The sequence below is a fragment of the Berghia stephanieae genome, chromosome 6, assembly GCF_034508935.2.
Source record: "Berghia stephanieae isolate SIO BIC M18660-M18661 chromosome 6, UCSD_Bste_1.3, whole genome shotgun sequence".
In the NCBI taxonomy this organism is placed as follows: Eukaryota; Metazoa; Mollusca; class Gastropoda; order Nudibranchia; family Aeolidiidae; genus Berghia; species Berghia stephanieae.
Genome location: NC_088365.1, coordinates 35,002,602 through 35,026,853, shown reverse-complemented (window position 1 = coordinate 35,026,853; position 24,252 = coordinate 35,002,602). Strand labels below are relative to the sequence as shown.

At 35.4% G+C, this 24,252-nt stretch overlaps 1 protein-coding gene and 1 long non-coding RNA gene across 2 annotated transcripts in view; one reads left to right on the top strand and one right to left on the bottom strand.

Annotated features, from left to right (window-relative positions):
* The first annotated feature begins 1,226 nt into the window (after nt 1-1,226).
* LOC144974939 (leucine-rich repeat serine/threonine-protein kinase 2-like) overlaps nt 1,227-24,252 on the top strand; it is a 115,251-nt gene continuing 92,225 nt past the window's right edge. Inside the window, exons 1-10 of the mRNA XM_078918473.1 lie at nt 1,227-1,699; nt 11,525-11,737; nt 13,052-13,137; nt 13,373-13,452; nt 15,451-15,539; nt 16,744-16,884; nt 20,589-20,717; nt 21,298-21,423; nt 21,875-21,997; nt 23,611-23,714. Coding sequence (XP_078774599.1) covers nt 11,551-11,737; nt 13,052-13,137; nt 13,373-13,452; nt 15,451-15,539; nt 16,744-16,884; nt 20,589-20,717; nt 21,298-21,423; nt 21,875-21,997; nt 23,611-23,714 — 1,065 coding nt within the window. The 5' untranslated portion in view covers nt 1,227-1,699; nt 11,525-11,550. The remainder of the gene's footprint in view (nt 1,700-11,524; nt 11,738-13,051; nt 13,138-13,372; nt 13,453-15,450; nt 15,540-16,743; nt 16,885-20,588; nt 20,718-21,297; nt 21,424-21,874; nt 21,998-23,610; nt 23,715-24,252) is intronic.
* Nucleotides 5,682-9,593, bottom strand: LOC144974941 (uncharacterized). The gene is made up of 3 exons (XR_013645834.1): nt 9,463-9,593; nt 6,649-6,755; nt 5,682-5,803 (listed from the first exon to the last, which is right to left on the bottom strand). It is a non-coding gene; the product is annotated as an uncharacterized LOC144974941 (long non-coding RNA).

Sequence of the window (24,252 nt, the reverse complement as noted above, 5' to 3'; positions counted from 1 at the left end):
TTGTGACTATAAATTCAATATCCAAACAATTAGTTAATCCCAAGATAATACCGTTTTGAGAAAGTGGGCCACAAATTAAATCCAGTAGACTAAAGTGTTTGATGCAACATCAAGTTGTTGTTTTTTTTTGTTTTTGTTTTTGTTTTTTAAATTTAAAATAATGGTGATTATATAATCTATTTGAAATGCTTAATAGCCACATCTGAAAAGCATTTGACCGAGCCTCACACAATACACAAAATCTAACATTAGCGCCAGCTCCTCTGTTTATCGTCCTGTTCAATCTAGAACAATTTTAAATTTAAATATGTCCACTTTCCATTGATGTTGAACTTGAGGGATTACTACCTCTGCTTGTGCAATTATCTGCTTGTATTTTAGGGATTCGGATTAAAGGAAGTGATTATCGGTTGTGAAATTCGTAATTCGCGGTCTCTCAATCGTCGAGGTACGGTTTTCTCTGTCATGCTCTGACAAAATCTCTTTCACTGACAGAGGCACAGTTATCTATATCGCCCCATTCGAAAGGCTCGTTGTCGGTGTTTGGGACAAGAATTTAACCATATCTCAGTGTGTAGAGGACATATATATATATATATATATATATATATATATATATATATATATATATATATATATATACCAGCGTGGACTAACAGATTATAACGAGCTCGACATACACGTAAAGAATAACAACTGAGTTATATAATGGTTCACTGATAACGTTTGCCCGCCTCACAGCGTCCTGTGTTATCTATGGCCCGTCTTGCCCATAGTAAGTGTTGGGGGAGGGGGGGGGGGGGGTGAATCCTTTAATGGCAATTAAGAAGTTAAAAACGGTGTTGGTGGTGGTGATGATGATGATGATGATGATGATGATGATGGTGGTGGTGGTGATGATGATGATGATGATGATGATGATGATGATGATGATGATGATGATGATGGTGGTGGTGGTGGTGATGATGATGATGATGATGGTGGTGGTGGTGGTGATAGTGGTGGTGGTGGTGAATACCTGAAACTTGGATCTTTCAATGTGTCTTTCCTTCATTATTTCAAAGTTGTCCAAGTCTTCTCAGATATAGTACACAGTATTTTTACTAGAATAAACAATTGATGGGTAAACAGCCCCCCCCCCCCCCCCACCCCCCCCTTGCATGACCAATACGGTACTGTTTATTCGTTGCTTTTCCGTTCCTGTTTTTGACACAACTATGTCACATGAGCGATTTGTTTACATTCGATTGTTTTGGTGTTGTTTTTTTTTTTTTTGGCCTTTTATTATTGTCATTAGCGTAATCTCCAATTATGCGGTTAACATTTTATCAAAATACAATACATGGACATACTTTGTTGGCATTTATTGTACTGTAATAGATGTTATCATATTAACATCCGCGATCGGAGACTGAAATGATACTAATACTAAATGATTTAATAAATGCCCCTTGTCCTAGCCCTCCGCCTCCAACTCCAACTCCTGCCCTTTTCAATTTTCAACTTTGACACTTTGAACTTTTTTCAAACAATAATGACAATTCAATAACTTATTCAATAATAACAATGGTAAACAGTAAACTGAAGCTGAGACAAAGTGCGATGCAACAGTTATAGAGATTTACTTGAGCCAGTATCAGCGTAGGGACTTTTTGGCCAGTATGCAAACATGGGTTTGACAGACATAATAAAAGCAAAGGTAGTCTATAATTTATAATGTCCATGTCTACTGTTTTTATGTCGAAAAAAGATTTGTGGATGGTCTAATTCTAATCGCTTTTACTTTTACTTTTAATTGTAACGGACAAACTATGCGATTGAATTGAAGGCTTGGCCTTAGCTCTTCGACGGGGTTCAGTTGTTTTTAGAAATAAAAATAGAAGTATAAGAAGTATAAGTATAATAAAACGTCATATCTTACTTTTTACAATTTATTTTTTTAAAGGGTTCTGTGTATGTGAGGGGAGGAAGGGGGGGGGGGGGGTGGGGATGCGGTCTTCCCGATGAGCAAGAGTTCATAGTTCATGGTTTGGGAGATAGTGTACTATAGAAGAGTAAAGGAAGGTGCCCCATATGTAAACAATAACATTTGACGTCAAACGTGACCCAGATTTTTTTTATAAATGACCCGAACTATGCTGCAGTTGACCTTTAGTAATGTCATGCGCATCCAACCAACTTTTTGTTTACATGTTGCTAAGGCAGCAAACTGAAGCTGGTCGTGAATAAATTCCAGCTGTTTACTCCGAGCCTGAGATAGCTAGGGAGGCCACGATCATATTATTTATAGCCCAAATGCTCCTTTTATTTTGTAGGAAAACCATAATCATGGTTCCCCCTCTTCCCGTAAACAAAACCATATCTATGTTCAGGGAAACTAAGATTGTTGCTTGTTTTTGGTTAAGGTGGACCGTACTTTTTTTTTTTTTTTACAGCGTATCAAATGATCAAAGTCAAAGCATACGGTCAATGCAATGAAGAGAGTAAATTCGAATCTATCTCCTATCTCTTCGCTCAGATGACCATTTTGAACAGAAGACTACTACTACGTACTTCTACTATAACTGCACTACCACTACTGTATTATAACCACTGATACCACAAAACTAGACTGAACTAACGGACCGTATGGCTCAGCGGTACGGTTTTCGTCTTGTCACAAAAGTCGAGCAATGCCAATGCTAAGTGTGATCAGTAATAGGATGGATGACTAATCGTGAAAAATTGTGGTCCCCGCGTTGTTTCCCTGGCTAAGGCACTTTACCGCTTACCCCACTCGATTGAATGAGTATCTGGCTACAGAAATGACGGGTAGTGACAGGTTTAGTACACAAGGGTCGCTTAACAGGCTGTATGACAAAGAAATATGGTTCCATACGGCTTGTTGAAGTGGGGGGGGGGGGGGGGGGGGGGGGGATAAATATGAAACATTGTGAAGCGCATTGCTCACGGCTATCTGAATCTGTTGAAATGCGCTGTATAAATATTCATATTTATGTACTTGGTCCAACTGTTACTATTTCTACTACTAGACCTCTACTACTAATATCATTATTAATAACAATAATAATAATAATAATAATAATAATAATAATAATAATAATAATAATAATAATAATAATAATAATAATAATAGTTATTATTATTGTTGTTGTCAATATCATCGTTTAATGGTAAAAGTGTTAAAGATACTTGCAAAATGTTGGTGTTGTGTGTGTTGTAGCAATCGGCCTCCAGCGACGCAACTCTGTCTACAAGAGACGCACAAGACCGTGGCACTAAACATCCCTGGCATGCATTTAGTCATACAACATGAAAGCAACATTCACGGTAGCGTTAACTACATCAAAGTCAAAGACAAATCAATAGTGACATACAACCAGGACATGACAGTAAGTGAGGTGGAAATTCTCAGAATTGAAGGCAGACACTTCAATGTGATATCTGTCAACAAACCTCCACCAACGCCATTCAAGTGGCCAGTTACATCCACCACTAGTGAGAAACCAATGATTGTGATAGGTGACTTTAACAGCCACAGCACCAAATGGGGATACAATGAGAACAACGAAGATGTAGATACTGTTGAGGAATGGGCTGACCAATATAATCTGACACTCTTCTATGACGCATGAATCATCCTTTTCAAGCGCTCGCTGGAGAACAGGTTACAACCCAGACCCTGCATTTGTGTCTTCCAGCCATGTCAAAAACTGTCGGCAACCCCATACCAAAATCACAATCCGGACCAATCGCCATTGAGGTAGGATCAGTCATCTCTACGAGAACAAACAAATTACATGAACTGTGTTCGTGGACCTGGCAGCTGCCTATGACACAGTAAATCACAGGAAACTGCTCCTAAAGGTTGCAAGGGTAACTCGTAACACAAAAATAGTTGCAATAATAAAATCCCTTATGTCAAACCATCACTTTTTTGTGGAAATGGATGGGAAGAAAAGCAGATCACAAAAGAACGGACTCCCTCAAGGATCGGTAATTGCACCTATCCTTTTCAACGTTTATACCAATGACCAACCTCAGTTCGAGAACATCCAGGGGTTTCTATATGCTGATGATCTGTGTCTCGCGTCCCAGGCCTCTGATTTCAAGACCATTGAGGAGAGACTAACGGATGTCCTGGAGCCACTCTCTGAGCCCACATTTAAAGAACTCACAAAATGCTAACCCAGGAAAAACTCAAGAGTGTGCTTTCCATATAAAGAGCCGCCAAGTCTAAAGAAAACAGGAAACTGAACATCTCCTGGAATGGGGACATATTGGAGAACAACACATTCCCCGTGTACCTCGGTGTTACCGTAAACCGCACAATGTCCTTTTCTCAGAACGCAAAGAAAACAAAAGCAAAGGTGGCCAAAAGAAACAACTTCCTAAGAAAAGAGAAGAAAAACTTACACGGGGAGCAGATCAGAAAACAGTCAGGACAACCATACTAGCCCTCTGCTATTCAACAGCCGAAAAGGTCTCACCAGTCTGAGTAAGATCCTGCCATGTCAAAATAACACCTGCCGGATCATTAGAGTAACTTGAAACCGACTGCAGTTCCAGTCCTCCATCGGCTGGCTGGCATTGCACCTCCCCACATTCGAAGAGCCACTGCTTCCAAAGCCCAGAAATATAAACAGAAAATGGACCCAAGGCACCCCCAACATGACCACAGCCCAATAAAAAGTAGACTGAAGTCGAGAAAGAGCTTCATGACGGAAGAAAGCATCAACCCTGACCATGCAGCTGTATACAGGATTTCCACACAGAGTGGGACAATCATGCAAATGAAGCTGTTGGAGATCCGAGAGAAGAACTGTCCTACGGAACCGAGCTCCCCAGGAATGAATTGGTAACACTGAACACAGCACGGGCAAAACTTGTGAGAACAACTGGTGGCATGAAAAAGTGGGGGCTGGCTGAGACTAGCTTGTGTACATGTGAATGCCCAGAGCAGACATCCTTAGAGAATGCCAGGATGGGCTCAGCTGCACTGACCATGACCTAAGAGTCTGCTCCCCAATGCTGTGGAGTGAGTTTGGTGTTGGTGCGACAAGCTATGATGATGATGACTTGCAAAATTAATAAGTCTTACACCTGGCAACATATAAAAAAAAAGTAAGATGACAAAGATTAAGATTAGAATGTTAGGATGATGATCTTTTTAATATCAAAATACTTTTGTAACCCGGCATTGCTAACTTTCATGTGTAACCCAGAATGAAAAGTTATTACAAAAGACGAATGCAAGATATTTAGATAAATTGCTAGTCTATCATTGTGGTAGACGTAAATGTATTAAACTTACATATCCAATAACCTGTAGGTTAACAGAGAAGGAAGGGCGCACAAGTTCATTGTAATTTGAAATTGAGGAGTTGGAGTTGGAACAAAGTTGATTTGCATTGAGTCAGAATTCAATCAAGTCTTAGATTGAAGAAAAAAGCCCAAAGAATCTTTCTTTAAAACAAGAAACAAAAAAAAAAACCCCAAAAAACCTACAGCGTGCACCAGAATGAATAAAACAGGACAGTCTTTAAACTGCATCAATGGAAATCACATCTTGCATACAAGACCTCTAGTGCTATTGTGAGGACTGGTTCTCAGTCTCACCCGTCCTGCCGTATCTGAGGGCCACAACACAACTTGTGAAATCGAAATAAATTAAAAGCAGATTATAAATTTATATCACTTTTATTGTCATTTCATTCATATTCATGTTATTCAAACTGAAAATCATTTTTAAAAATATAGATAAGATGTTTCTCCATTATAAAGGTATGCTTGTATTCTCATCCTGTGAAAGAGAAAGAAAAAAAATAAAGAAAATTGATAATTATTACTGAAACTGTGTAGTTCCATTTTTTTAAATCTGTGATTTAAGAGCCTTAGCAAAAGCTTTGATTAAGAAAGGTTCTGATATGCAACATCACATGGTCCCATCTATCAAATTCTACTACCATTACAAATCAGCTACATAAATAGATTCATCAGTACTCTTATCTTGTTGATAAATTAAATTATAAATATAGAAAAGGATATAATAAACTTTTAAAAATAATTAGAAAGTTAAATGGTAGACAAGATAAAGAGATATTTGCCTATTTCTTTTTAAATTTCTTATTCATAACCAAGGAAGCAGGTTTCTTTTGCTATATTCTTCTTGACTTCCCTATGTAAATGTTTCTTTCGAGTGTATAACAAGCTCACAGGGCATTTGTATAAAGAAACAGGAGCCAATACCATTAAAATGGAGATACCACTGCCAAAAATTACAACGGGATAGAAATGCATTGGTTTTAACGTGTATTAGACGCTGTCATTAGAAAAAAGTTTTTTAAAATCTTTACAAACTACAGTAAGCTGCTTTTAAAATTAAGAAACGCTCGAAAGCAAAATATGGTCCTGTTCTCTCAATCACCGCTCTCTAGTCTCTAGATTATACTTGGTAGGTCAATAAAGCTGAGAGGTTTTATGAAGAATATAGAATAAAAACATTAATTCCATTAAAAAAACATAGAAGGGTCCATAATGATATATGAGGAACTCTATAAGATACAGTAACAAATGAAAGCCATTTTGATAATCTTGAAGGATATGACTCAATGATGATGATGATGATAATAATAATAATAATGATACTTCTTCCTGAATATAAATTGTTTAATTCCCATGGTATAGGCAGGCCAATGCTTCCAGAACAATTAAAGGAATGCAGAGACTCATTCTTGTTGTAATGTTATTTAGATCTGAAAAAAAAAGATAAGCATGGCATCCTAAACCATTTTCCCATGGTCCCATAAAAAGCAATATCATCTCACACAAAATCATAAAGTAAAATTCATATGGACCAACCAATGAATAAAAGTTATAATTATCTTATTTTATCAATTATTATCATTGGATTTATTTAACTTTATATTTATTATTATTAATTAAATGCCAATTTGAAATTAAGATAGCAATGTTTGAATGAATAACTGGATCTAACTCTACAAGTAAAATGTAAATGTGCAACTTATTCAGAGTTCATCAAGCACTTGTTACAGTCTGTTGCTTCATGTTACAGGAAAAACTCCAGTTCCATGAGCCTTATGACTCTAAAGGACCAATTATTTCAAAGTAAGATGAAATACCATTTATTGTTTAAAGAAAGTTATCAAGCACTATTTAAGGTCTGTTGCTTCATGTTACAGAAACAGGAATAACTCCAGTTCCATGAGCCTTATTACTCTAAAGAACCACTTATTTCAATGTAAGAAGAAATACCATTCAATGTTGAATATATAGACATGACCTATTTCTTAATGGTTTGCTTATATTCAATAAAAACATTAGAAAACATAATGGACCTGGAACTCAGATACCACTAGGTTGTTAAAACTAAAACCGTTGTGTCAGGTCTAATTTTATCAGAGATTTATGATCATGAAGGCAAGATTACATAACCAATGTCGATTAGCTTTTAAAAAATGGGCTTTTATTTACCTTCTGGTGAACTCATTTGATCAGTATTTCCTGTATTTAACTTTTTGATCACATAAGAAAAGTCTAATAAACATTGAATATTTTTTAATGCCTCTAGATTTCACTTTAAAGTCAAATAAAATATCTGATCACAAATAAAATTTTTGATAATTCGATCAATAGAGAGAGCTTTTCAAAATTGTTGGCTTATCATTCCTCAGGCAAAATTTAGATAAGACATCATGTCACATATCATGGTGTTTCCTATGAATTACAAAATCCTAAAAAGCTTCTTCTTCATAAAAAAACGTATGAAATAAAATTAGGTAATCTAAAGTAATCAGAGAGGTTTAGTTTTCATTTCAATCCAAGGTAAATCCGTAAAGAGTTGTGGGACCAGGCCCCACTTGATCATTACCCCAAAATAGATTGAACTAACAGGGATGTGTATAGATAGTATGCAGATGACGTCACTCAGGCCTTTGTTATTGTTTTTGCCATCCGCGTTTGTGAGTTGTTCTCACTAAACTGTATTAACCAGACTATAAAAGTTCATGGTTACACAGAGTTTGTGTGTTGGTCCGTTATACTTCCGGATGGCAATGTTGTGAACTCCTTGGCCAACCGCATTCTATCTATAAGTATAAAACTGTAACAAAACCCCACGACCCCCCACAACACTCATACAAAAACTTAAACACAGTTTTTTTCATTTTCATTCCTCTTGAGCCAAGGGAAACTCGTTGCTCATTTTAGCTGCACAGATTCATTCAATCGCTCTCCCCCCCCCCCCCCCCCCCTTTTTTTTTTAAATCTTTTTTTTTTTTTGGAGCGAGTCTATTCTTTTATCCTTTTTTGTTTGGCCTTGTTCCGTTTCTGAGCATGAATTTCTTAAAATTGTTTTTATTTTTTTTTTAAATAAAAAAATATTGTTTTTTTTTTTCCTCTATCGGTCTGGGAATAACCAATTTTCGTTATTGGCAGACCCTGTCTGGGAATAATCATAGCGACGACGAAAATATCAGACCGCACTCCCTGCATTTTACAATTGTATGTTTTCTTTCACAGAGCTACCGACCAAATAAGGCGAAACGGCTTGGAAGATCCAAAACGTCATACATGTAGTTTGACACCTGCCAAATATCAAAGATGCGAGAAGGGGTTGAGTGGGACATTTTCTTTTCCCAGACATTCTCATTTTTTCACCCCTTCCTCCCTCTCTGCCATTCCTTATCCCATCGACTCTCAGCAAAAACAATAACAACAAGTCTTATGTGGCAAAAACGGCTACCAACTTAAATCCCTCAAACAACACAAGATATTGAAAATCGGTGGCAGAGACCCTTTGTCTTGTTCCTTTTCCAGTTCCAGTCATGAATAGATAATGAGAGAATGAAGACTGTTTCGAAATCTATTATTATTATCAGGTCAGGAAAGAGCGAGAGTCAATAAAATATGACAAGCGGTGAAAGCTACGCGCCACGAAAGATGAGGATTTAAAAAAACAACTTTTGTTGAGATTTCAACTACTGAGGAGGGGGGTGTCTGCTCTTTTTTTTTTGTTCCTTTCTGTTTTGTTTTTCGGTCAAGTTATGACTGACGCTGACACTGACACACGTTCTAGACTGTAAACGTTACCCATAAAATGTCATAAATTACGAAAAGTGTGTTCTCTCACAGAGTAGTATTCGAATCACTCACTGAATGAGCATGAAGCAGACATGAGTGAAGGAAACGTAAACTCTGTAAGTGAGAATCGGCGAGTGAAGCTGTACTGTAACTGTAACTGTAATTTGTAATGACTGACAGCAGTCAAATTGCGAAGTGAAATGAAAACAAATAAACAAAGCATTCTAAAATTATGCCGGTGAGACATCCAAAGTTAAATACCCGAACGCTATTATGGATTAACATTGAACTAAATCGTTTCCTTCTCTCAAAACCAATCGATACAAATTACAAACTCAAACACTGAAATTGGCATCTTACCTTTGCATGAGTTGGACTGCCATTCTTTTCTGGTGATTAGGAACTTTAGCAGCCGGACAACGTTGCGCACAAAACAGGTCTCCCGTTTTTGTCGTTCAAATTGTAGATAATACTCAGTCAGTTAAAAACAAATACGTACAAATAAAATAGTTATTTATTTAAATTCTTTGTATATGGCTAAATTATTCCGAAAACCAGATTTCAAATAGTTCTTGTTTTGTTCACACAAGCGCATTGATTTTGGAGAATGAGATTGACCGTGGTCTAAAAATAGACCGACAGTAATTTTTGATAAATTTTACGATTTGTTTAATAAAAAATCAATATTTAGATATTATTTGACGCGTGATCGAGTATTTATGAATATGTGTTTCTTTTGCCACATAACAGCCAAATTTTAAAGGTTATTTTTTTCTATAATTTACATTGGAACGTGAGCTGTCAAGACAGGAACATGTGGTCTGCCACGTGCTTCTAGACCTTGTTTACGTTTGGGGCACCTTCCTTTACTGTTCTATTGTCAATAGTATTGAACCATTATACTTTTTTTTTCTTCCGTCGGTTGAAGTTGAAGTTAAAGTAAGCCATCCTCTATGTATAATATGTTTTTCTCACACATTAAACTTAAACAAAACAAAACAACCCCTCCCCCCTTTAACTTTAAAATTAAAATACCAACAAAAACAAAACAAAACAACAAAACAAAAAAACCCAAAAAAACAAGAAACGCCGAGATTTTCTTTGCATGATTGCTAACAGTGACAGACCGAGTTTTAGAACCTGTTGACAGTTGATGAATTCAGTCTTTATTTTATTGTGGATATTGCAGTGACCATCCATTTGCCTTCGATGTGATGGAACGCATCAAGATTGAAAGCATCAGATCCAATTCAAACTTCATACTTACTTACCAGTAACATCAATATATAAGTTGATTAAAATTTAATGAGTAAATGGAAAATCACATTGGAAGTGCTGATACATGGGTCACAATTTGGGACTACAGTCCAACCGGTATTGGGGACACTGCTTGGGACATCCACATTATAAATTATTGGGATGATTCTTTGAGAACATACTTTTTTTTCTTCTATATAATAAGTCATACCTTTTCCAATTCCCAGCCGCTATAATTGGGACAGCCTGCCACTTATAAGGGACAAAATTTGATAATGACCGCCCCCATAAAAGAGCTTTTTTTTATTGTCTTCAATCATTTAAAACAATGGTTCATGAAATATGAAATGCAAATTAGTCTAACGGGATGGTCAACTGGACTTGCGGTCGGACCGTTCATCACAGAGATGTGAACAATAGAATTTACCTGTATCCTAATCCTAGTGTCATTGACTGCCATCGTAATGTTCATGGTCATGGGTCAACTGACCAATAGTGCGATGGACAATGAGTGATGGCTTTGTTCAGGGCTGTCAACACTAAATGCTTTGTTTATTCAATGAGGCAAATGGGTAGACAAAGCATTTTTAATCCGTTGCTTACTTGTGGCATATTTGTTAATTGTTTTGTGCTGTTAGATTTGTCTCTCATTTTTAGAGGTAGATTGAGGTGTCATTTGTTTTTCATTAAGACATGAGACGATTTGTCAGGAACTAAGCAGTCCCAATAAACTGGTGTTGACTGTATTTTTTTAGGCTCTAAATGATAAGTCCCCATGTGAAAATCTGACTGTGTATGAGAAACAGAAATAAACATTGGATGCCTCCAAAGTGCCAAAATTGTCCTTATATAAAAGCATAAATACTAAGAGTTGCACTCATCATCCTGTGTATAATAAATGTGCATTGTTAGGAGTAATGAGTAATGATTATATAAATGTTAAGCGTATGATCTGATAATGAAATAAATCCTTAGAATAGATGCAAATGTACTTTTTTCTTTGTTCTTTTCTTTGTTTTTTTTTTCTCTTTGTCAATTTTATTTTTCATTAAAAAAAATATTTTATAGTAGAGATGGATAAAACAAACATATACTCTCTAAACTTGGACTTCAACTGATTACAGATCCAAAAGTAAAATTTAATTAATATTTTTTCCATATACAGAAAAGAAGAGGAATTAACCTAGCAAAATGCAAGCACCCAACGATCAAGATGACCGTGACAGTGGTCGATGGTCACCACAAGTAACCCCTCCCATTGCACATTCCCATGATGATATTGAGGAAGTGGAAGGAATACTCAGGATGTTGCAACACTCAGCGGAGCATGGCGAGCTCAAATCGGCTCTTGTTCGCCTGTCAGAGTTGTTTGATTCAGGTATAGATAATATGAATACAGTAAAATCATGTTATACCATAATGTCTGGGACCATCAAAGAGGTCATACATCAAGTACATCGACTCAGATTCCGAACTGAACTGTTCTGTGCGGTATTCAAATAGAAATAAAGTAAAAAAATAGTATGGACAGACGATTTCACAAAAATGCAGTGGTTATGGATCTTTCTTCTGTAGTAGTAAAAATACAGAGGATTGCAATTTCAATAGATGAGCACAGACACACACAATTTGGTTCAGATCCCTGGCAGACATGCGCTGCAGTTTTGTCTCTCCACTAATCTTGAGACCAACTCGGTGAGCTGTTTATTCCAGGGCCATGACTTTGTTCTTCATGTCCTGTAGGTGGTGTGAGAGAAGGGCTAGGTCATCTGCGAATTCAACGTCTTCAAGTCATTTTGAAAATGTCCATTGAATGCCATTGTTGGAGTTGGCATATGCTGTCTTTGTCATCCAATCCAATTCCACAAGAAATATAAGTGGGGACAGCAAACAGCCTTGCCTAACTCCTGCGGTAATATCAAATTCCTCTGAGAGTTGACCATTGTGGATGATTTGGCAGGAGAACCGTGACAAAGTCATTTGATGATGTTTATACTAACGATAGAGTGATAATGGAGTGGCTTTGGATGGGAACAATACAGACATTGGACATTGTGGGTACAAACCCTTTGCAGCACAACAATAAACAAGTAAAATTAAATGAGAGTATAAATTGTGTCGTCTGTACTCAACGATGGTTGGAGTGTGAATGAAGGGTTAACGTGGCGTGGGTTTGTGAGTAGAGAGTCCCAAGGGCATGATAAAAATGATAAAGCCAGTGAGAGACGTGAACTTTCGAGAAAATAATGGAAGATAAAAGACATAACAGAAATATAATGGTAGAAGTAGTAGTAATAGAAGAAATAGTAGTAGTAATAGAAGTAGTAGTAGTCGTAGTAGTAGTAGTAGTAGTAGTAGTAGTAGTAGTAGTAGTAGTAGTTGTAGTGGTAGTGATAGTAGTAATAATAGTAGTGATAGTAGTAGTTTTTTTGTTACTTTCTACAACAATGTTGTGTTTAACAACAACATTCCTCCCAGACACCAGGACTCCCTGATGATTCCATCTCACTTATAATATATAAGTATGTGTTTATGTGTGCGTGTATTTGTGTTTTGTGTATTTATATGTGTTAAAGCTATAATTTGATAAAAGATAATGATATTAGACTTGGCTACGTATGCTTTTATTAACAATACTGATGTTCATCGTGAAAATGAATAATAATGATGTACCCTAATTGATTTCTTTCAGTTCCAAAATCTTTGGAGAAGAGCCGCGCCCATGTATTTGTGTTGTCTACTATGGTTCATATGTCATCCCACTTAGATATTCAGAAGGTACTGCAAAGTCTTGCCATATCTTTCTTTAATGCTCAGCTCGATATAATTTTGTAAAAATAAATGTTGTAAAGGTTCTGTGTGATTTACACTGGATCAGTTTACCAGTTTTTAGAATGATAATATATTTTTATTTACCTCAGACTTCAGCAGAAAAATTTGACATGTAAACGTTTTGTTGTTTTGCATTCCCACTTCAGATTATTTCTTACTTGAATTTGTTTTCCTGTTACAGGTTGGTTTGGAACTGATCAGCAAATTCATGGACAAAAGTTTACTAATGAAAGAAAAGTTAATCCGATCTGATGCATTCAAGTATGTTTTAGTTTTGAATGGTGAATTTTGATTGATGGGTCATTGGTAGAGCCAATGGAGTAGTGGGAATTCATAATTCTTAAGTTGACAATCCCATATACAGTAGAATTACTTTAAACCGAAATTTTGGGGACCTTCTAAACCATTTCGGTTTAAAGACATTTTGGTGTAAAGCAAGTTCCCGTTTTGCAATTCAAGGGTAGTAACTATTTAAGGAATTTGCTCATTTAATCGTATCATGGGTTTCCCGTTAAATGGAGTTGAATGCCATCTTCGTAACCATTAATTAAAAAAAAAAAATTTTTGTGTGTTTTAAAAATATTTTTGGGGGTTTTCGTTTTTAATTCAAAATTGTTGAAAGAGTTGAGTTCGGGATGCCGTGTATTTTACATATCTCCGTCTTGATCCAACTTTTTTTTCATCGACTTCACATAGTATTTTGATTTTAAACTCCAACGTGTAAGCACAGTGCTTTCTTTTAGTTTAGACATCTTTTAGTAAAATGCAAAGCTAAAATAAGATCGAAAGTTCTTGTGCAATAATTGATAATGAATGATGTGCAGCTACTCAGAGGTGAAGTGAAATGGAAATGAAAAGGCGTGTCAATGCTAAGCTTTCTACTACACATCTCTCTTTTGTTCAAAAGCCATTAGGTTCAAAGGCCTAATTACATAGAACCTCTCCCCTCCCCCCTCACACACACATTTAAACAAAGTGGAAATGAAATGGCATTTCAATGGCAAGTTGTCTACTCCCCCCTCCCCTCCCCCTCCTTATCGTCGTGTTGAAAATCCAGTCAGTTCCAAAGCATCAACACACGAGCGAGAACATCTCGCTTGCGTGATTCTACACCCCAACTCCCCCTCTTTCCTCATTTTTCACCTGCCAGTCACCCGCTGTCTTCCTTTTCAAGTCTGTGCGACTGTGGTGTTGGCCAAGCCCAAGTGCAGTGATTGAAGTGTTTGCCTCCCCCCCACCCCACCCATCACCCTCCTCTTATACTTACGCTCTGTTTAATATCGCCGGGCATTATTACGTGTGGCCTCCTTCCCGAATTTTTGAAGAAAAATATAGAGAGAAAAAGGGAAGGTGCTCTTAAGTTGTTTCGGTTTAAAGAAAGTCCTGCTTAGAAGTATTTCGGTTCATCGTAAGAATTAGTACAAAGAAAATGAAGAAACTAGTACAATTTATTAAATTCTTTGCGGTTTAAGGTATTTTTCGGTTTAGCCTCTTTCGGTTTAAAGTAATTTTACTGTAGTAGTAATCAATGGGCACTCTTCTGAAGATTTTATGCTGGCTCAAGGTGTACCTTAAGGCTCAATCTTTTTTACTTTTTGAGGCAATGAAGAACCGGTTTAACTAGATAGGAGTATGATAAAAATATTAAAAATGTTTGTAGTTTCTGCCAGCTTGAAAATAAGACTCAATCATCTCGTCAGTGTGGGTTTACAAAAGGGAGAAAGGGCTGGGTTGAAAATATCAGAGGCAGTATAGAACAGGTCCAATATCATTTGCATATTGGCTCCCTAACCTTGTTTCATTTAGCAACCTTGGATGTTAAAAATTAGACAGCATTCTGTTTTACAATTAGAAATTTATCGTGGTTCAAATTAAAAGGGTGTGGAAAATTTATAACAATACCCCAACTTTATAGATGAAATCTGTTGTCTATTCAAATTATTTAGGGATTTGGTAAATTATTTGGATATTTTAGGAAAGGCTAAGAAATCCTGGCCACTAACAATACTGCCCAATATAAAGTTTAAAACAATTAAATATTAATGAATAGTTTAAATATTTTAAAGATCTGGGCATTTTGAGATGAACAGAGCAAAATAGAAAATTCACTGCATTAGTAAGAAAAACAACCGAAAGTGCCTTGTATGTTGACCTTTCAAATGGAATGTATTGATGATATTCACGTCTGTGTTTTGATTTTTTAAATTTATGTTTATGTTCTTTTCAATGATCTTTAATGCTGTTTTATTTTTATTTCAGTCACATGATTCATCTAATATGTCTGTACCAGGAAGATGGGATCATACAAAAAATTGCCATGTATGTCTTTGGCCATATGCTGCAATCAGGTAAGTTGTGTTTTTTCATCTAGTTCTGAAGTGTCAGTTCCATTTTACTTTGTTTTACCTTGTCTTCGTGAAGTTGGATTATTCACTATGTATTTTTATGCACTATGTGTTATAACCTATATCAGTCAAAGGCTTCTATTCGCCTGACTACATTATCTATGAAACATTTTTAAAATGCTGACAATAAATAAATATTGAATTGAATTGAATTGAATATTCAAGTTTTGAAAGCTGGACGAAAATCAGAAATATATTTCTATTTTCAAGTTTTAGGTTAATAATGTTTATGCTTTTCTTCAACCACAAGAGAGCTAAAGTTGTGACTTTATCATTATCTAAATTTTCTATAAAGCAATAAGAATTTCAACATTTTTGCTACAGGAAGAGAGTTGTATAAGGAGGTATTTACTTCATTATTTGAAATATGGCAGCACTTAATAAGTCCTAATCCAGTAAATGTCATCAATATAGATGTTTGTTCATGATTTTATATATATATATATAATATATATATATATATATATATATATATATTATATATATATATATATATATATATATATAATATATGTTATATAATAATAATAATAATAATAATAATATAATAATAATAATAATAATAATAATAATAATATATACTTATTCATCCAAAAAAATGGAAATTCGTTTACTGACGTGGAATGCATAAAAATGTATAAAGACAAAGTTGAGAATCTATGGCGACAATGTATACATATATATATGCAAATGCACAAAAATGTAAAAATATACAACCAAGAACCAATAGCAACACTTTATATATTAATTTGATAAATTGAGATAGGCCATACCTCTGGCCTTTAGTCCGTGTGTGTATATTTAAAAGATAGAATTTAATTAAAATCACAATTGCGCATTAAAAATTCGAACACCATGTGACAAAAATTAATTAAAGTGACGTGATGTCTTTGTTTATATATATATATATATATATATATATATATATATATATATATATATATATATATATATATATATATATATTTATATATATTATTTTTATTTTTTTAAACAATGTTTACATTTTCTTGCTTGATAATTCGTATTTTAAAAATTCGATTGCTGATAACACCCTTCTCTTTAATTCTATTTACCTTGTCACATTGGATTTTAGCTTGGAAATTCTTTTCTATTCTTTTCTTCTTTTTTTTTTTCTAAATGACAGAATCCATCAAAAGGAAAGTGTGTCAACAGTCCCAGTGGCATCGTTTGTTTTCAGCAATGGTCACCAATCTGGTGACGTTTTCATCTAATCCAGAGTTGATCAACAATTCCTTACATATATTGTCATTTGCAGTAAAAATGGGTAAGAAAAAACTTGCATTTTATAATTTGTAATTTATTGTAATTCAGAATCACAAGGTCCACAGAGCTGGAGGTTATTCCGTTTTTAACACTGCGATATATCTAATAACAATTTACAATTTTGTAAATTAAATAGACATTGTTCTTAAAGTGACAAAAACTAAAATCTCATCATTCTGGTCAATTCTAGTACCAGGTCCATCCTCACATAATACCGTTTTGATGCGATGGGTCACATTTTACTATAGAGGTTTTTGTCAGTCTTCACAATTTTGCTCCATAATTGCGTTTTATAACATTTTTTTTCCTACCAATATTACTATTCTTAGTCAGTCAACATTGTTCATCACTTCTATTTTTATTGTTTTAACCAATTGTTCATCACTTCTATTTCTATTATTTTAACCAATTGTTCATCACTTCTATTTCTATTGTTTTAACCAATTGTTCATCTTCTATTTCTATTGTTTTAACCAATATGTTTTGCAACAGATACAAGAGCGAACACATAACTCCCAACTTAAAGAGAATAAATTTGGAAAACACATACCAGAATCATATTGTAGCAAGTCAATAAAATTTGTCACATGTTAGTCAATAAGTCTCATTTTTCCTGTATATCTGATGATTTCTAGAGGCTTTGTGGTCTCTTGGTATGACACTCACCTTTGAACCAATAGGTCCCTTGTTTGAGTCCGATTCTGGGTGATGAAAGGTGAGTCCTTGGAAAAGGCTCTTTAATAGTGCCGCGCTGAAGACCGGTCTGGACCGGCGGTCCCACGGTCTTTTAGCTGTGAACCGGAGACCGGTCCCATAGGGGAAGACCGGCGGCGGTCCTCACTTCTTATCACCTTCGGTCTCGCGCCATAGCCTACTACTTCCCCAGCGATTCGTTGCCTTCGGTTGCCTATCTTCCACCAATCACCACCCATCCCACTTAATTAATCGCACCCACCCCCCTTTGCCATACACTAAACGACACAGACGACCATACAGGCAGACGACCACCAACCTCCACTCCGCAAACCGCCCTTTCGTGTGTGAGATGGGGGGAACAGGAGGCGCACGCCTTGGACGATTCCATTATACGGGGTAAATTTCAAAATTTACTACACCATAATGATCGCAATGACAATGATCTATGGTGAAGGCATGACCCCTCTTCTCTAATGGGTTATTGTTTGAAATGTATGTGACTACTAAAGATGCGTGTGTTTGTGTGTGTGTGTGTGTGTGTGTGTGTGTGTGTCGAACCTAGCAAGTAGCAAATCCGATTTTTTGTTTTCTTTTGTCCATCTCTTGTCACCACTCCTTTCTATCGCAGTGTTGTCATTTAAAGTAATACAATAATATTAAAATTTCGTTTGGTGTTTTTACTAATCAAATAATATGAGTTTCATTAGTTTCTTCCTTCCAAAAAACCCAGTTATAACGTCTGAATTTTTAAAAAGTCCAATAGAATATTTGGGGACCCCGGTAGCTCAGTTGATAGAGCACTCTCTTTATACGCAAAGGGCCAGAGATCGATCCCGGGTGCAGTCGAGTTTTTTCTGAATCCCTGTCTACTCAGCAATGAATGGGTAGCTGAGTTTGTTAGATCTGGCGAAAAGTCACCATCGACCCCTCTTATTACCTCATCCACCCCCTCTTATTATAACTTCACGTCTCTCTCTTACTCTTCAATGCTCGCTGCCCTCTAATGTGTGTGTGTGTGGGGGGGGGGGGGGGGGGGGGGGGGGGGTAGGAGTTGCGTGTGTGTATCAACGCCACGAACAACTCGATCAACGCCTTGGGCGATGCCATTATCTCCGTTAATGGGGATAAATTTCAAATTTTATTAAATTATCGAAGTAACAATGAAGTACGGTGAGCAAATAAAGAAGGCATCACCCCTCTTCTCTAATTAGGTTACAATTTGAAATGAGTGTGACTACTCCGTGTGTTTTAGTCCTGTAGACCACGGTTTTCATCGTGTAGCGGTCTTTAACGGTTCAAGAGTGAACGATCCCACGATCTCAAAGGTCAAACCGGTTCGAATTTCCAACAGTCTCTCAGGAATGTTCAATGTCGAAAAGGACCGGTCCTAGGACCGGTCCTTGCGGTCTTCATTTCCCAAGGACCGTAGGACCGTGGTCCTTAAGCTTGCCAAGGACCGCCCCGCACTACTCTTTAATCACATTTTCTCTTTGAGCTGAGATGTGAAATGAGTACCTGGGTGATAAAAATATTATCTCTGTTGAAAAAAATTTGTAATAGTGCCTTTCAGGCGTCTTGTCCTTAATGTTGAATGTTGCTGTTGGCTAGGGGCCCCTTGTAAAGCTTTTTGAGCATGTTTAGTGATATTGCACTATTTAAAAGCTCAAATTTATTGGGATAGCAGAACCAAAATCTATCCTTTCTTCTCAAATTCATTGATTGTGTCCATCATTGATGCGTTGTCCAAGTCTAATAATGTCATCAATATCCTGAGCCTTTTCACTTTCCAAGACAGCAGTAAAAAGTTATTCCGAGAAAAAATAAAAAGCTAAGTAAACACTGCATGGTCTGAATTGTAAAACTTTGGAAGCATTAAATAGAAATGGGAGGTCCCGATAGCTCAGTTGGTAGAGCACTCGCTTCACACACAAAGGGAGCTAGATTGATCCCGGGTGCAGTCGAGATTTTTTTCTCTGACCCTTCTGTCCACCCAGCAGTGAATGGGTAACTGAGTCTGTTAGATTTGGCAGAAAGTACTTTCCTATCTAAAGGATAGCAAGGAATTGCTATTGTCTGTTTCACGCTATAGAAACCGGGATAAACTCTGACTCCATGGGCCGAATGGCTCTGAAAGACTACTTAAATAGAAATGGTATATTAGACATTAAAATAAAAAAGAAACTTTAGAAACAAAAATAATATAATCGATTATACGAGATTATAATTCTAGTGGATTGTCTTCAGTTATTTGATTAATAGGTTTGTTAGATCTGATAGAAAGTATTTTGCCATAGACCAGCAGTCCTGCTCAAGGATAGACAAACAATCTTTCAATTTTCATGTCTGTTTGGGCTCGTAAAGATTTTATTAAATAAACTGCTGTGAAGTAGGGGCAGAAATTTTATGGTTTGCTTTGGTTTGCTTTTTTTTTTTTTTCTTCATTTGTCATATTTAATTCTGAGGTAGTGGTGAAGTATGAAGTATTTTAGTTTGCTCTACCTGGTGGAGAGTTAATCCTAGGACTTATTGACTTATATTTTATTTTTATATTTGTCGTAGCTATGTGGTCTTGTATAATTAGACTCAGCATCGGATCTGAGGGTCCTGGGTTTGAGCCCTGCTCTGAGTGGTGCATAGTTGAATCCTTGGAAAAGGCTCTTTACTTGCATTCTCTCACCGTAATCAGGTGTAAAATGAGTTCCTGGCTTTTAACAGCATTGTCTCTGTCTGAAAAAATTGTAATATCGCATCATATTTTGTCATACATGTTAAGTGTTGCTGTTGACTAGATACTCATTGTAAAGTGCTTTGAGCACGTTTAGTGGATATTGCGCTATATAAAAGCTCAAGTTTTAAAAATACCTTTACATCTATAAATAATATTGCCAAAATAGAAAAGTCAACATTTTATGCACATGTTTTTGTTTATGTTCAACTATTTATAGTCATAACTGTATTTTAGACCCTTCTATAAGTTGATAAGTACTTGACCATTCTATGTTTTTACAGAGAAAGATCTTCATGACATTTTTGCCCAAAAGTACCTTTCCAATCTTGTTGATCTTTTTGAAGTTCATGAAAAACGCAGCAACATCATCAGGATGCTTTTCCATACACTTAGGATCATTGGTCGTACAAGTAAGTTATCTGGGTTGAAATAGTTAAACATTGATAAGTTTGCATGTTTGTCACAGAATTCCCTCTGATACAGATTGAGTGGGTGTTTACAGATGTTAAGTAAGCAGATTTTGCCAATCTGTATTTTTTACCCCCTAGATTCGGACTAATAGTGTTTCAGAATTTTGACGGAGATTTGTGAAAAGATGGTTATTTTAATCAGGTCTGTTTCCAAGTTGAATTACTTAAACTAATGTTAAGGACTCTAAAGTTGCGATTCATAGAAATATGTTTGGAAAACTTCTTTTTCTTGAAAATGGGGATTAAAAAAAACAAACTTTGCTTAGGATAAATATTTGCAATTGTCTAACATAATGTTTGGTTTGCAATGAATGCTGCACATATAAATAGATATAAGTAGACAATGCACCAATCAAGGCTCACTTCTATAGTAAGTCTAAGAGCTTTAGATCCATTTGGATGAAACACTACATGGACATATTTATTCTAAATTTGTGCTTGGAACATTGCAATTTAGCTATATAAAGTCTTCTCATTTACAAGTAGATAATGTTATTTCATTGTTCTTGTCTATTTTCAGATAGTGTCAGTATGTCGGTGGCCAATGCGGTTCCTAACATTGTCACCAAAGTATTTGCCTCTTGCCAAAGTGAACATTCTGTCATCATTTCGGGTTTTCATCTCATTGAAGTTTTATGTCGACACAGTAAGTCATCCAATAGTTCTTATTTTATTAAAAACACAAAAAAGACTCACAGACTGTGAACAAGGGGATAAGGAGGAGGAGGAGGGAGTGGAGAGTGAGGATGAGATTTATAACATGAAAGCAATTATAAAAGTGATTTCTTTTAAACGTGGCTTTAATTTATACCAGTACTTCCTTTGTCTTTATTCAAGTAAAGCCTTTCTACTAGATTTATGAGACTGCAATTTCTATCTGGTGTCTTGCTAGCTCAACTAGTAAAGCATTTAACAAGCAAACGGACAGGTTTCAAATCCGAGTGAGTCTCGTTATTGACCCCCCTGAGTACTTAGCAGTGAGTGAAAATAAAGAATTATCACTAGGACATCAAATTCAGTTCATTAAATAGGAAACTATCTTTTCTGTAATGATCTCCGTCTTGTGGTAATATAAACATAGAATTTTCTCCTTGCAGCGGAAGTCAGTGATTTTTTTATCAAAAAAGATTTCATCATGAGAACTCTGTTACCTCAGATTATGTCAAGGATAGATGTGGCAGAGATCCAGTTGTATGGACTAAAAATATTTGTTCTCACAGGTAAATTCCTAGACCTTTTCATTCATCATTATGAATTGCCATTCATTATAAAATTGGATGTTTTACAATGCAATTATATTTTCAATTCATACATTTGAGAAAATTCACCCGTCAATGCAATATTAAAGGACAAGTGACTTTATAATTTTATGTTTTTGTTGAATGTTGTGTTTTGATACTTTAATGAGTGCCTCTCAAAATGAAAATATGTTCTGTACGTCTCTGAAAATTTGAATTTGAAAAAAAAAAATACTTCTGTTCTGTAACTGATGGTCTTTTCACATTTCTAAACAATTACAGCAATATTGATAATGATGAGAGCAAAGAAAACATCAATAACAAACCAAATACAGTCAAAGCTGCTTAATTTGGACATCGCCATTACACAGAAATCATTACGATTAATTGGCATTCCGATTAATCAACTCTGTGGATGACTGCATAATTGGAACAAGCTGTTTGAAACCTCAAACATGTAGTTACTTTAGTTGCAATTGGAGTAATGTAGAAATTGTAATACAGAGCTTTTATTTAGTTGCTTTGTCAAAATATTACTTTATATTTTTGTAAATAATAGTCGATATTATATTTGTGTTGTAAAGAGAGAATGACTGACCATCTAATGACCACACATAGTTTATACGGAACTGCTATTTCACTCATATCCCTTAGACGTCCAATAAAGACAAATGAAACCTGTTCCATGATAGATGACAACAAATAATATAATTAAACCAATGCAGATTGCTAATCATAGATAAACAAGCATTGGCATCATTACATCTTCTTATCAATTATTTGTTGATTCCCATGATGATCAAATTATGGATTCCAGCAAATAGGACAAAAGGGAATGCATTGTGACTCTTAAAACCGTTTTAAAACCTACTTTTTCAGAATACATTTTACAACATGCCGACTGTAATGTTTGTATACTATTATTTTAGCAATATGTTCTTTGCTTCCATGTTTAACTTGACTTCCTGAGTTTATAATGTAATTCACTATCTGTAAAGCGCTTTGAGATGTTTGCTACATGGAAAGCACTCAACAAGTAATATTTATTATTATTATTGCTATTATTATTATTATTATTATTATTATTATTATTATTATTATTATTATTATTATTATTATTATTGTTGTTGTTGTTTGTTGTTTGTTGTTGTTGTTATTGTTGTTATTATTATAATTATTATTATTATTAATATTATTATTATTATTATTATTATTATTATTATTATTATTATTATTATTATTATTATTATGGTGCTGTTGATTGTGACCTATGATAATATCATCATTATTGCTCTAAAAAGAGATATTTTAAATGTTGGTTTAAAAAAAAAAAGATTAAAAATAATTTGATGAAACTTTGAAATCATTACAATTAACTGGCATGCGCTCTGATTAACCAGTTAAATTATATTTTTAAAATTCTGTGACAGATCATTCCAATTAAGCAGCTTGGACTGTATATACATTCTTACAAGCAGATAAACCAGATGCTCCACAAGAGTCACTATATGTTAAATGTCTGTTGTCTGGCACGAGAAATAGATATTGTATCGGTCTTAATGCAATATTTGATAAGGTCATATTTTTTGTTGCAGCCAACAATTTATTTGAGGAGAATCCACCAGGCGATCGGGGCTCCCAGTGGCTCAAAGTCATTTACCTTGCCATGTCAAGACATATGGGCTCTGCACAAATTCAGGTATAGATTAAACTATAGGAAGAGTAAGTTATGATGAAAAGGATCTGTGGCCTCCAGAACAGGATGTAGATTCAGTAATCCTATTTTAGTTAATTTGAAAAATTCAATGAGAGAACAATTTTATACATAAACAGATTGATACAAAAGCGCATATATTATGTATATGATTTTGAAAATATTATAATGAAAATAATTGGGAAGCAGGTTCTGGCACAAGTTGAAACGCGTTGCCAGACAAAGCAGAAAGGTAAACAACAGAGACCTCCCTCCCCCCATCCTTTAAATAATCAACTCTACCTCATACCTCAATTCCGAATTGGGTTACAAATGAAGAATCACGTCATGACTGTCAGTTCACGTTCGGCTGTCAAGAAGGCTGGACGCGTCTTGTTTTGTCTATTTAATGCAAACCATTGTGTTAAAAATACCAGAAAACAATATACTACATACATCAGGAAATGGCTTGTATTCTGTAATAAAATCAGTAAAAATCCTTTTCTGCCATTGGCATCAACACTACTAAAATCCTTAAAGCAAT